The following is a 15,014-nucleotide window of genomic DNA, read 5'->3' as shown; positions in this document are numbered from 1 at the left end:
TGACAAAACTTAGTTTCTTGAAATGCAGCCATTTATTTACACCTGATCCCACAGCCTGGGCACAACTCAGAAGGATGGCTTGTGTGTGCTCCATGATCAGTGAGCAGGGGGCACTTGGATGACACCATTCAGCTGGAGCAACCAGGATGGCCTCACATCCTCCAAGGCCTCCCCGCACCTTGACCTTTAACTCAACAGCCTGAACTGCTTACATGGCCATGGGGTCTGGGGTGGGAGGACAAGCCTACTATGGAATTGCCTGTTAAGCCTGGGCTTTTGTCATACTTGCTGATGTTCCCTTGGCTAAAGCAGGTCGGGTGGCTGAGTCTAGAGTGAGTAGAGGCCACACAGAACACTGATGAGGTGAAGTTCACTGGGGGCAGGATGTCATTAAAGGTTAGCATACTGCCTTAAAATTAAAGATGATGACGATAGCTGCTTCATAAATCAGACAACTGCTCCTTGCCAGCTCCATGATAAGCATGTCCCTGTGTGACCCAGTTCATCCAAGACAGTAAAGTTTGTAGTTTCTAGATAACAGTTAGGGACTAGACAAAATGCCATGAGTTTTCCGGCAAGTGAGCAGAAGGTCTGGGAGTCATATCTAGATCTGACCTTGCTATTACCAGGGCGGCACCACCTTCCACATAGAACTAGTTCCCTGGCAGGGAGAGAGAGTGGGGGAAGCCAGGCTCGGAGGCACCAGCTGCCCTTTACCCTGCAGCCACACCCTGAGAGCTAGCACCACTATTTTTACTATGTATGGCACATCTGTCATCTCTTGGGACCTGCAGAAAGACAGTTGCAGATTGAACCTGGTTATAATGAAGTAATTAAGTCCCAGTAATTAGTGATATGTTTAAGAGAATAAAAGCTTGATTGTGGAATGGCTGTTGACTTTCTTGTAGATTATCTGGCCCAAAGGTTATAGTATAACTCCCCCCCCCCTTTTATTTCCTCTCACTTATTCATTCACTGGAGACAGAGAGATGAAAAGAACCTGTCTTTAGGGCCTCGTAATGGAGGAAAGCACAAAAACAGCATGAGTTAGATGCTGGTCTGAGCCTTCTTCCCTGATGACAGAGATGTGACCGTGCCTCCCTCCCTGTAACGTAAGAGCAGAGTATGGGGGCCAACACCAGAGACTGCTTAGCAGCCAAGGGCACTGTGGGTCAGCTGTGAGCCCAGAGGGGAGACACTACGAGGGGGCCAAGGCTTAGAGCCAAGCACTGTGGTTACAGGTCTAGCAACACCAAGGGAAGGGGTAGTGGGAGCTGATGGTAGTGCCTAGGACTAGTTTTACTTCTTGCTGATGGGTAAGCTTCAGAGCACTGTGGGGTTCACTGTGGAGACTGATAGATGATTTGTGGGAGCCCAGGCACAGGGCACGGGGACCCAGGAGCTCAGGGGTTGATTTTAGTTGGGGCGTTTAGAGAGTTTTGATAGCATTTATTCCAAAAAAGGACAACTGAGGAGGTTTGAGCCTTGTCGGTAGCAGTAGGCTGGAGGATGGGAGGATGAGGGAGGACATTTTGGTGGGTAAGCTAGTTTATGTGTGAAAACTGAATAAAAAGAGGCTGGGTCATGTGTTCCTGATGGACAAACAGAATCCTTTGAGTTAGAGAAGGGCTGGAGAGATGGCTCAGTGATGTAGGGCTTGTTGAAGGCTTGTTGCTCTTCCATAGGACCAGGGTTCAGTTCCCAGCATTCATTTGGTGGTTCACAGCCATCTGTAACTCCAGTACTAGGGGACCTGATAACCTCTTCTGACCTTGAGAGCATCACACACATGTGGTACACACACACACACACACACACACACACACACACACACACATTTAATGCAGACAAAACACACATAAACAAAATTTAATAATTTTAATAAATGTAAATAAACTGTTTTGAAATCTGGGGCTAGAGAGATGACTCTGCAGTTAACAGCACTTGGTAACTCTTGTCAAGAACCCAGGTTCAGTCCCTAGCACTCACCCATATGCTCACAGCCATCTATAACTTCATTTTCAGGGGGACCTGACACCCTCTTCTAGCTTCTGTGAACACCAGGGATGCATGTGTATGATGCATAGACATACCAGAAGACAAACACACACATGAAATAAAAAATAAATATATTTTTTAAAATCTGCCTACAGTAACACACACTTGTAAGCTCAGCATTTGGGAAGCAGAAATAGGAGGATTGCCACAAGTCCAGGGCCAGCCTGGTCTCCATAGCAAGATCCAGGTCAGCCACTGCTAGGTAATGAAACTCAATCTCAAAACATAAACTTAAATTTTACAATTCATTTTCTTAGTTCTACCTGCATTTCACACTAGCTACCATACTGAAGAACACACTTTTTCAGAAGGTTCTGTGGGCTAGTGTTATTTTAATGCTACAGGTAATAAATTCCTAACTGAAGTGGCTTTCACACAGAATTCCTACTCTGAGCATAAATTAGACTCCTGAATGTGTGCAAGCCAGCAAGGGCTTTACCACTGAGCGACACCCACAGCCCTGCCTTTTGTTTGGTGTTGGCATGTAGTCTTTTATTAGAAGGTTCATCTGTGTCATACATATACCCTGGTCCCATAATTCCTAATTAAGCAGCAAGACTGCAGTTTAAAAAAATAAAAAAGCTTGCAGATTAGAGCAACTGAGACCCTCAGTACCTCCGCTTCTGTGTCTGTCAAATCAAAGCTCTAATATCAAATAGGATTTTCCAAGGGATTAAATGGCAATCACACTTTCGAAAGCACTCCACGTGCCGTAAGCCCTGGGTAAATGGCAGCTATTAAGCCCAAAGTGGTCATCAAAAAGCAAACTGTTCTGAGTGCTGCCAACAGAAAAAGCGAACTCTAATGAAATGGCTTAAGGTGGCTACACTTTGAAGACTCTCATATTTGAGGTTTTCGTACTGTTTCTGTTGCTATAAATAACTTAGGGCTGGAGTTCCGCGTTTCATTTTCTCCCAGGAGAATCCATAGTCCAGCTGATGTTGTTTCTGCCCTTTAGGCAGCACAAGTAACCGGTCAAGTACACGGAGCCTCCTCAGCGTGAGCAGTGGGATGGAGGGCGACAATGAGGTGAGACCCCACTCTATCTGTCTGGTCTCAGAGGTCATTTCATCACAAGAAAAGGAGATTCAGGGGGGAAGGAAGCCACACACAAAAGGTCACATGTTACAGCATGCTGCTTGTATGAAATAACATAGAATGGGCAAATCCAGAGAGACTAATGTGATTTGGATGAGACAGCTGGCAGGGCTGGAGGACAGGGAATGGGAGGAACTAGCTAATGCATCGAGAATTTCCTTTGCAGATGAGGAAAATGTTTGAGTTTAGAGAGAGGCGGTGGTTGCACACAACTATGAATACGCCAATGCTGTTTTACTTTATAATGGTTGACCTTAAGGCTATATGAATTTTGCCCCATTGTAAAGGAAGAAAAGGAGGGGGCAGAGGGGAGCATAGATAGAGACAGGCAAATCAGACTGCTTAAGTCACAAGTGGGTGTCTGTAGGAAGGAGCTGCTGAGCAGATTTGGGGATTCCAGGGGCAGTATCATGCTGGGCTTAGATCAGGAGCCTCATCATGTCAGATGAAGCCATGGGATTGTCCTGTGTGTCCTAGGGCCCAGGGTATTTGGTCTCTGATTTCAATCCTCTCTGTATGCTGGCCTTCCCTGCATTTCGCATGGGTAGTTGCATGCTCACGTGCAGCCGGGAGTCCTCCGAGTTGAGAGGTTCAGCTGCTCTAGGTTGAGACCCCATTCCAAGTTGGCCCATTTGCATCACTGTCTATCCTGACCTGATGACCAGGCTGGTTTGAGCCCAAGGGGTCACATGACTAACCCTGAAGACTCAGGCGAGTGGGTCTCAGGGAGTGCTCTCAGTACTTTCGGGCAGGACTGGTGTTAGCAGACATCAGGCCATACTTGGGGAGCAAGGGTGTTGAGTTTGATTTGTGATAATCTGGGTAAAGTACGGTCCTTGGCAGCACACGGAGGGATGTGGAAAATTGCCATGGGCGCTGGGTTGGCTCTTGGTTTGGGAACAGCCAAAGCCTAAGCACGGTGAGGGCGATCCCATGGTGTCCAGCTGTGGACACCATTGCTCTCTGTGTGATACTCACTTTTGTCTCTCACCTTGCATGCTGTAGGATAATGAAGTCCCTGAAAGCACCCGAAGTCGTAGCCCAGGTCCTACCCAGGTGGACGGAGCGCCAGCCGTCACCGGAATGCCAGCCATGAGTCTTGAGAGGCCCCCTCGGGTGCCACCCCGAGCTGCTTCGCAGAGGTAACGTGGAAGCCGATGTGAAGTTTCCTCCTCAAGGGTCCAAACTCAGGCCCTAATGCTTGTATTACGAGCCCTTTACACAAATGAGCCATTTTCGCAGACTCCCTAATAATTTCTATCTCTCTAGCTAGAATTATGCTCATAGTATTGAATTCCCTTGGCTGTATTGTGGGTTCTGGGCTCCTCGGGAACAGGAGATAAAATTAGAAGTGAAGGCGAACACCAGCCTGGTCTGGGGGGTGAGCCAGGCCCTGGAGTGGTCCTGGAGTTAAGTGTCTCATGGAGTTAAGGGTCCCATTATCATTTGTGGGCTTGGATGAGTTATTTAACTGTTTTGTGCCTCAGTATTTTTGTCTCTAAAATGGAGTTACTAATTGAACTTCTTCATGGAGTAGTAAGGGTTGAGTTCTTGACCTGTGTCAGGAGATTAGAATGTGAGGGTATATTTGTACAGGAGAGGAGCAGACATCTAGGGGTTTTGATGATGAACCCAGGCTAGTGTGACTCACTTGCGGAGTCCTTACGCCTGTCTTCAGTTGCCCCAGCGACCTCTGCAGGAACATTTGTTATGGTTTGTGGAATAGCAGGAAAAATGGTTCAAGGTGGCTAGCGGGGCTGCCATGCGAAGAGGAGGTCGCAGAAGAGAAGTTCAGGCTTATCTTAGAGGGTTCCTTCTCTGATGTTTAAAATACAGTGGGTGAGAAGGGAGGACATTTGTGCATATTTAAATGTAAAGGTCCTCTGCGGGATTTGCTGAGAAGGTGCAACACGAAGGCCTCCTCTCTGGCTTTCTGTGCCTCTCCATCTTGTTTAAGGCTTTTAGCTGCTCCCAGCGACATTCCTATACTGACACCTGCTGCATGAACACTGACAGTCCCAAGCTGTGCTGCACTTATAGGCATGTTTTGTGCAGCCTGGGGAACGCACGTTATTATATTCCCACTCCCAGGAAGAATGCATGTGATAAACTAAGCCTGTGCCCTGAGCTTATACTGTGTTCCTTGAAAGTTACTATGTATTTGGTGGGGTGAGGATTTGCAGGAGTGATTATGGTAATAAATGCCATTATTTAATGGCTTCTTACTATGTGGAAGTGTTTATGTCAAACACATTAAGTACATTACTTCCTTAATGCTCTCCAAAGCCTGTTTAGAATTATCACATCTTGCAGGTGTAGAGACTGAGGCTAGGAAATGGGTGGAGAGATACTCTTGATTGACAGATTTGATCTTTGAGTCATTATGTTACACCTGGCCAAGAAAGTCTAGCTATAAAGAGGAGGAGATCCAGGATCCAAGACTTTTTATTTCTGCAGGTTGAGGACTGCAGGTTGGAGCCACTTGTCTTAACAGTACAAAGATAGAAGGTGGCAAGCTCGAAAATGTAGCCGTAGGCTCACACAGGATTGTGTTGCCATCGGCAACACTGTTATTGTTGTTAATGGAAAAAGGAAGAGAAAGAAGAGCAATCAGGAAAACAACTTCCAGAAATTAAAAGATAGAAACTGGGACGCTTTTAACCGTGTGAGAAGAGACGGGAGATGAATTGTCTGGGGAACTAGGAAGCATGTTGTGATAAAGATGGGGCGAGCAGAGGACGAAAACTCCTTGCTAAGCAAATGGTGTTTGTGGATACCTGTAATTAACAGAACTGGAGGCTTGTGTGCATTTTGGATTGAAAAGGATCCACAAGTATGTGCTTGCATTATAAGTACGTGTGCAGGTTTCAGAATAAAACGAGGCAGTCTTTGGGCAGAGAGTAGGGTGAGGCCCTCTCTGATCGTCTTGAAGAGCCGACTGCTGACAGACACAAGGGAGGCTGGGCACATGTCCCCAGCTCCCTCCCCCCTGGGAACCTATGATTTCAAGTCCTCCTCAACTTTCTCCTCTCTCTGGTGCAATCTCAGTCCCACATGACCCAGGCTTGGCTTCTTCCTCTGCCGTTTCCTCATGCCATTCGCAGAGCTTCAACTGCTGCCAGCAGACAGCCTGGAACCGCCATCTCCACCTCTACCTTCTACTTCCTGCTGTTGTCTGGGGGCCCAAGCTCATATGCTCCATGGTAGCTCAGACACAGCCTCACCAAGCCCCCTTCCACTCTCCACTCAAGCCACTTCCTCATGAGTTCCCAAGCCTGGGGCAGAGATACCATTCTCTCCTTTCTCCAAGTCCCAACCCCAGGAACCCACCTGGAATCCCACCTCTGCTCACAGCTCCCATATCCAGTGTCTCTCCTGGCATTGTCCATTCCGACCCCCTTTTAGCAGTAATCTTCCCGTCTGCTAGCGTCTGGTTCATCTTGAGGCCTACACTTACCTCCATGTCCCCAGTGGGTCCCTCCTCCACACTGCAGTCAGGTGCAGTTTCTAGAACAGACCCAGCTGATGTTGCCATTTCCTGTAAGCACCTCAGAATTGGCTACTGTGTGTTTCAGTGTGCCCTGGCCCCATCCAGCTGCTAGTCCCATCATTCTCCTGTGCTCGTCTATGTTCCACGACTTAGATGTTCTCAGAAATATACTATTTCTCCAGTACCGGTTTCCCCCATTCCACGGAGGGTTCTCTTTCTACCCCTTTCTGTTCTCTGGACTTCCTTGCAGACTTAGCCCAAACATCTTTCCTCTAGGAAAAGCCTTTCCTGATAGATCCACACTGAGAGCTGCTTCGGGTCGGGTTCTAGTCTATTACATCCCATGTCACATCCCAAATTACAAACATTGTTTATACTTCTCTCTAAGTGTATAGTGAACTCTGTGAGAGCAGAAATTGTGTGTGTCCATGTGAGGCTAACCTACCTCAGAGGTCTTCTTTGTTTTGTTCTTGTTCCATTTTATTTTTACACAAGGTATTTCTTTGGCTTGGAGCTTGTGGAGTAGGCTCCAAGCTCCAAGTGGGTTGACTGACAGGCAAGCCACAGGGGTCCCCCTGCCTCTGCCTCCTCAGCACTTTAATTACAATCAACTCACATAACATGCCCAGATTCTTAGACAGGATTCAGCTCAGATCCTCAGACTTGCCTGGCAAGTGCTAAATCAAGTAGGCTCTCTCCCCAACCCCAGAAATTGCCTTGGAATGAATTCTTTTTTTTTTCTCTTCTTCCCAATGTCTGGCATAGTAACAGACACGTATTGAGAACTTAATATATGCCTGTTATGAAAATAGAGTAGTACTGCTTGCGCTGGACTTCCTAAGCTCCTGCACAATTAGCTATCGAGCAAGGTGTGGTGTTTGTAAGTCTCAGTCCTCTGAAGACTGAGGCAGGAAGATTGCCAGGATTTTGAGGCTGGCCTGGTCTATATAAGAGGAGGCTGTTTCAAAACGAACGTTAGCTTCTAGGGAACTTGAACGTTACATTAGATGGCGTGTACAGGCACACAAGGCTAAAACCTCATTTTTCAAGAATGCTGTCATCATCAGAGTTGCTGGGTTCTTCAACCAAACTCATCATCAGGGAAAACTCACCTGTGAGTAAGAATGACCAATGTGCATGTGTCTTCAGCTTCTCAGTGTTGGAGAGAGTGCTCTCTGCACAGACTACTCCCCCCTTTGAATGTAATATCCATCTACTTCCCTGGTTCTGTTATAGTCATAAACCCATCTCCCTGACATGGGGCTTCTGATCTTCTGCTGGAGCTGTCCATCAGCATGAAGCTAAACTGATGTGCTTACCGGTATGCCAGTGTGACAGCAAGATGAGAAAGTGGACCAGAGGACATAGGGACTATCCATAGAGGAAGACAGACTATAAGGTTCATGGGGAAAGGTCACAGACTAGACCATTCATTCTCATAGTGAGATTTCTAGCTTAACTTTCTGAGTACCTACACTAGGCCAGATATAGTGCTGCTTGCTAATTTCCATGCCATCTCTAAGCTCCCACATACCTTGATTGGGCAGATGAGAAAACAGGGTCATCCAAGTTGAGTTTCACACACACACACACACACACACACACACACACACACACACAGAGGGTGGGAGGGAGAGGGAGAGAATTATGTATGTAAACATCCATGCTTAGATGCTCCTTAAGGTCTGAGCTTTGCCTCTCAAACAGGACTGTCTCCCAATTTCACCCATTGTGTATCTCATGCACACATATACAGTGTCTTGATGGCCAGATCCATGCTCCTTTCACCTGCTGTTTGCCACACCAGGAGTGTGAATCATGGACAAGTGTTTATAGAAAGGAAGAAACAGCCTAAACTTGCTAAGTGGTATGGTCTGACATTAGGGCAAAAGGCTGAAAGAAAGATGGAAGGACACCATCCTTTTGTTTTCACTGAATAAAGCCCAGCAGTTCAGTGACAAACATACAAACCCCTCTCTTCTGGGGACCAGAGCAGGGACACCTGTGGTTTTGTTTTTCTGTTGTTGTTTTTTTTTTTCCCTTGTCTGCCTCCCTCTCTTGTTCCTGAGACAGCCCCTCTGTTCCCATCTCTTGCCATTTCCTTGACCTGTTCAAAAGCAGTGTTCAGGAGGCATTTAGCAAATATTTACCCATAGACTCATTCAATCCTGGACTATGCAGCTCCAGGGTTACACAGTTCAATTACACCACCCAACAAAGCTCTCTTTCTGGACGTATTGATTTGCTTCCTGGAGATTAAATATTGGTTTTACAGCATACACGTGGAAATACCATCTGTAATCATTGAACCGGTCTGTAAATAGACCCACCCTGGTGTAGCAGGAGTATCACTTAGGACTTTACAAAAATCCATGCAGAAAAAACATGAAGAGGGTCTTTTGGATAGGCATGCACACAGTTGGAGCGACAGTGATCTAACGAGAAAGTGAGAAGCAGGCAGTGGAATTCTCTGTCCCTCTTTCTGCTGTCCTCACTGTGACAGAGTCTCTTTCCAGGAATTGGAATTTGGAATTACTGGCATTTTAACATCTAGACTCTATTGTTATTTAGTTATGACAAGGTCAACAGAACAGGAGACAGTTGCTATTGAGAAAATAGTTTGCTGGATTCATGGTTCTCCAGAATGGGGGCACCATACCACAGGGGTTCATACTGGGACACATGCATGTTGGTCAGGAGGCTGAGGGGACAAAGGTCAGACATGGGCATGGGCTTTTTATTTTGGTTCCCATGAGAAAGAATGAGTAAGGCAGGGTCAAACCGACCTAGGATCAGTAGTTTGGATGATTTCAATAGGTGCTGAGGTAGTGGGACTATCTCTGTTTGTCTGGGACCTGACCCTGGAATAATAGTGGTCCCAAAGAGGCGACTGGAGCCTTACTTTACCGTGGGAAATGCAGTCCTTCCAGGGTCAACAAGATCAAGGGTGACAAAGCAAGAGAAAATAAAAGACAGTGAATATAAACGGGCTTGTGACAAGGATAGTGTTGAAAAGGTTTTATACTGAGCTCAAGAGATTGTGATGAACAGGGGTGGAGCCTGGGAATTGGCACTTGTCACCAGCACCACTAGTGATTCATATGTTCAGGGATCAGAAGCCATGACATCCATGTCCTTGAGACGATCCCACTGTGTCTTGACCCATTGGCGAAGGAAAGTGTCTTTTGCACAGCAATTCAAATTAGCCACAGGTAGATACCCACGAATTCTTTGATTTGGTTGAATTTTAATAGAGTTGCTTTATCTTTCTTTGCAGGCCTCTAGCCCGGGATCCCTTCCCTCCTCCTCCACCTGTCCCACCCAGAGGTCGATGATTCTACCTCCTATATCCAGCCTACTTTAGGACTTTTAAGACTTGCAATTTTCAGCCTGTCGATGGAGTCTTCATATTGAGTTTTTGGCATGACTATGGACCTTGAGATCTACTGTCACTGCTGATGTCACAGCCCTGCTGGTTTGGGTGATCCTTGAAGGCATGATGAAATCTGAGACTAAGGACTTTGTTCAACGTCACCTAGTATATTGGTTCACAATCCTGTTTGCCAACAAGATGAAGACTGTCAAGATACTTAGCTCTCATGTCCTATAGCAGGAGCCTAACGGGATTTATGGGCGTGTGCTGAACAAGTGAGCACACTGCCATGAACGTCTATCTGGTTGTACATACCTGCTAGTCCAGCCTAAGCTCTATAAGTGGCTATAGCCCTCCCAGAAGAGGTAAGAAGTGGCCTAAGTTTAAAGTTTCTATGTATGTGCTGGGGTCGGTCACATACAACAAGCTGAAAGTGATTATAGAAAGGAATTAAACTGGACGCCTCCTCCACTGCAAGCATTCAGGGTGCCCCAGAAGTATGGCAGTAAGAGAACTCAGGTGGTTCTGTGTTGTCACACGTTTTCCCTCTTACATGTGTATGCACGTGCAGATGTATGTTTGTATGTCTGTGGGCACGTGTGTGCACTTCTGTGTGGAGACTAGAAGCAATGTTGGAAGTCTTTGTCAGTCACTCTCCATCTACTCGCCGAGGCAGTCTGTCAGCTGAGCTCAGAGATTACTGATGCCGAGGCAGTCTGTCAGCTGAGCTCAGAGATTACTGATACAGTTAGTCTAACTTGCTCCAGGGATCCCCAGTCTCCACTCTCCTGGTGCTGAAATTACAGGCAGGTTGCTGTGCCCCCTTGCCATCTGTGTGGATGTTGGGGATCTGAATTCTGGTCCTCATGCTTAAACAGCAAGCACTTTATCTACTGACCCATCTCCCAGGCCCTATCACCACAGTTTCTGTCTCTAAGAAGCTAGTCCCCTGCCCCGTGTCTCTGTCTCTGTGTCTCTGTCTCTTTCTCTCACCATCAGCCTTCCAGAAGTTTTCCTTTTCCATCTCTCCCAGGGACTGCCAGCCTACTGCTTTCAGGTTAGGCATTTATACCTCAGTATGCTGTCAAACTAGTCATGTTGCCAGGAAACCACTGAAAATTATCAGAACCAGAAGCTTGGAGTCCCAGGTATCCCATTTATAATTCTGTGGCCTTTATAGGCCTTAGTTCTGGCCATAGAGAAAGAGAAGGACCATTGAATGCCTCTTTCCTGAGGAGCCTGAAGCAGTGGAAGAAAGAAGCTAAAATATTTTCTCTCAGACTTACAACTGTTACTACATACTGCTACGACCAGGCCTGGTAAAACTGTGCAGAGTCCAGAACTGTAATTATGCTATGAATTTTGAGTTCCTGTTATATAAATCTACCTTCAAATGACAGATCCTTAATTTTACCTATGTATACAGTAAAATTATCAGAAGTGGTTCCTTTAAGGTGTAGGTAATATGGTTGTTTCTTATGAAATCATTGTCCAATCCCACATAGATAAATATTATTATTGATCTATTCAAGTGTATTCTTACTGGGTCCTTTTCTTATAATTAAAGGTTCTCCTTCAATCTCATTCCTCAGTCCAACGCTTCCTGAGTTTAACTTCTGGGGGACTTGTGAGTTGTGTGTAAAACACACCATTGATCATGTCCACCGTCTTATTTTCACAAAGGGAAATACAAAATTGAAGGTGCTTTTTGAGGAGCCTGGGTCTGATGAGTGTGTCACACTTGGGAGGTACATAGAGCTGAGGAGTTGGGAGTCCTGAGAGATTGTCACCGAGCCATCAAGCTGGTTAGTTGTGTGTAAAGAAGAATCTGGACAAATCACCTGTACAGTGTATTCAAAGTTTGATCTTAATGGTTAAAATGAATTCTAATTACCTAGAAAAAGAACCACACATCAAAACACATATTTACTTGTCTTTTACATGTACAACATATTAACCCACACGTTTAGGATGTGTTCTATAAAATAAAAACATGGATTAAAAAAAAAGTTTTTATGTATTTATTTTACATCCTGGTCATAGCCCCCTTCTTCCTCTCCTCCTGGTTCCACCCTCCCTCTCTCTTTTCTCCTAATCCCCCCTCCTCCACTCCTCAGAGAAGGGGAATCCCCCTCTGCATCCACCTCAGCATATCAAGTGGCCTCAGGACTGAGCTCATCCTCTTCCCCTGTGACCTGGCAAGGTGGCCTTGTCAGGGGAAAGTGATCGAAAAGCAGGCATCAGAGTCCATGTTGGAGTCAGAGGGTTTGTTTTTTTAAATACACTGAGGACCAGAAGCTAAAGTATAAGCTGGTGTGTAGAGAAATGGTCTCCAGAGTGTCTCTCTGATGCATTGACAATAGCTTGTCCACCACTTTCCTTCCTCAAGATTTTGCCAGGGAGCTCAGCAGAGAGAAAAGAAATAATCATGTTTACTGCAGTTACATTTTCCCCAAAGTATAGATAGAGGCAAATTGGCCTCCATGAACTCAGCCAGCCAGCACCTTTCCTTCATCTTATTAGTGGACAACCAACTACACAAGTAACAAAGTACAAAGACTGAGAGACTAAATGTATATGAGAGGTTGGTGTTCCGAGCGAGTCAGTTCGTTTGGTATATTTAACAGATGCTAACGACTCTTCATGCTTTGCTCTAGCCGCGCCAATAATACGCACAAGGACCACTCTGACGCCTGATCTTAAAAATCAAGCTCACAGTTACTCTCCCCATTGTTTTTTTTTTTTTTTTGTTATTAAAAACAAAGAGTAGCCTCACCAGTTCAGGAACACCCCAATAACGTGTGTGCGTGTTTGGATTCCTCTCCTGCATGCCCTAGGGAAGCAAGTGGGTATTCTGTGCTGCTCCTCCAGAAGTGTGTGAGTTCCACCTACTTGGTGGAGAAAATATTGGTAATAGGTTTTTTTTTTTTTTTTCCTGAGAAAGAGGACTGATTAAATCTGAAATTGGAAGAATCTGATTGCAAAACATTTACTTTGGGTACATACGTAAATTTTTTGTTTGTTTCTAAGCAAGTTATTAAATAGAGTATAGAACGGTTTTCATTCATCCCCGCTGGCGAGACACTAGGCTTCCCCAGGGTGATGACAGGATGAGTTGGAGGGTGAAAGATGGATTTAGAATCCTCAGGCACAGCTTGGAATTCATTTTCTCATAGAAAAAGAAAGGTTCCCAGGCTAGTTTGCCCAGGCTTGTTTAGCGCACAGAATGGAAGACCGTTTTATTTTTCTATACAGTGAGAGTCAGCGTAGCATTAGGATGAGAACGGTCCCTTGGCAGGCAGAAACTTGGCTTTTATTTTAGTCAGTCGCCTGCTGGGTGAGTTCACATCATGACTTCATGGCTGTGTGTTTCATCATCTCTGAAGCACAGAACTGTGCATGCTGTAGTGCTCCAGGTTGTTGCATGTCTGAAAGGCCAAAGCAAAGGTAGGGAAGAAGCACGAAAGCAGCCTACTAGGCTCTTTGTGTGGTGGGGGAGGGGAGGGGTGGGTTAGGGTGCATGGGGTGGGTAGGTGGTGGAGAGAAGAAGGCAAGGAGCCAAGATCAAACCTGGGGCCTTCCTTTCCTCCTGTTTAGTAAGCACTCTACATGTGAGCAAACTCCAGCCCCACAGCTTTGTATTATGTGATAGCTGTTTTTCCTGGCCTTTTATCGTTCTAACAGAGTACTTAAATTAAACAAAAAACAGAACCTCTGAGTGAAGGCAGAATGTGGTGTTGAGTCTCCATAATCCCAGCATTCTGGGAGCAGAGGCAGAAAGATTGAGTTTGAGGCCATCCTGGTCTACATAGTGATCTCAAGGCCAGCCTGAATTACGTTGAGGCTCTGTCTTGAAGAAGTCACTAAACAAAAATAAGCCAAATGAAAGAGTCAGAGACATTGAAATATGAACCACACAAAGAAACAAAGAAACCAAAATTGCTCTGCAGTACCCAAACTAAAGTTTTCTTCATTTGTGATTATATATGATTGAATGAATTGGTCTTTGGAGACAGAGTTTCACTATGTAATCCTGGCTAGCCTGGAACATAGTGGAGATTCATCTCTGGATGCTGCTAGACAGGCCTGTGCCAACAAACTGCCTTGAAAAGGTAATTTCTTTACAAAGAAAAAAGTGAAACTGAGGATAGAAACCAGAAGATACATTGTCATTTGTACCCTAGTACTTTGATGACCACATTTACCCAGAAAAAAAAAAAAAAAGACAGACTTTGTGGGTTTTATTACTTGTTTTATGGGTCCTCAGCTCTTGAAACATAATTGGACCTTAGTAAAACGGTCACAGAAAGAGGCTGTACTGTCATCAAGAGGTGGACTTTCATTACTTGCACTTCTGCCCTCCATGTGTCAGGGAATAAGGTTAATCTAGAAGAAACTGATAAAATAACATAGTGATAAAACATTCATAATTCTCATTCCCTGGTTTGGCAAAACATTTTATTGTCCTTCTCCTTCTTCTTCTTGGAGTTCTGGGAATGAAAACTAGAGGTTTGTGCATGCTAGATAATTGCTCTACTACATCCTAGCCCCAAAACTAATTTTGATGGTGCCCCCAAGCTCTGTTTCAGTCTTGAGGTTATCAAATTTCAAAGAACTTTGAAGCCATACTTGTTTTTCTCTTATCAGTTCCTTTATCTCTTAATCTTTCCTATACCAGTTGTTACCACAGTTTTATTGACTGGTGCCATGCCAGAGATCTTGGCACACAGTAAATACTCAACAGAGTTATTGAATTGACGACCTAATATGTCCTTCGCACCACAAAATTCTCCAGTTCTCCACCAAGATGGTGTGTCTCCTCTTACTGCCCATTCCTGTTCCTACTTGGGGAACACTTAGATGGTTAGTCATATTGTGCATTTTTTTTGTCTTGTTTTCTTAATATGTCCTGCCTAATCTTTAATGTAAGGGTTCCTAATTTTAAACTTATCCTCCCCAAATGAATACTGTATTTTTTTTCTTGTGTCCTTTTCA

At 45.2% G+C, this 15,014-nt stretch overlaps 1 protein-coding gene across 2 annotated transcripts in view; it reads left to right on the top strand.

Moving 5' to 3' along the window:
- The window catches only part of Pik3ap1 (phosphoinositide-3-kinase adaptor protein 1), a 111,378-nt gene extending 99,350 nt beyond the window's left edge, over positions 1-12,028 (top strand). For both annotated transcript variants that reach the window (XM_021650512.2, XM_021650514.2), the window contains 3 exons: positions 3,017-3,087; positions 4,162-4,298; positions 9,924-12,028. In XM_021650512.2, coding sequence (XP_021506187.1) covers positions 3,017-3,087; positions 4,162-4,298; positions 9,924-9,981 — 266 coding nt within the window. In that variant the 3' untranslated portion in view covers positions 9,982-12,028. The remainder of the gene's footprint in view (positions 1-3,016; positions 3,088-4,161; positions 4,299-9,923) is intronic.
- Positions 12,029-15,014: the final 2,986 nt, after the last annotated feature.

This window comes from Meriones unguiculatus, chromosome 1, assembly GCF_030254825.1.
Source record: "Meriones unguiculatus strain TT.TT164.6M chromosome 1, Bangor_MerUng_6.1, whole genome shotgun sequence".
NCBI lineage: Eukaryota > Metazoa > Chordata > Mammalia > Rodentia > Muridae > Meriones > Meriones unguiculatus.
Note: the sequence above shows the minus strand (reverse complement) of the source record. Positions and strands in the feature narration are given on the sequence as shown.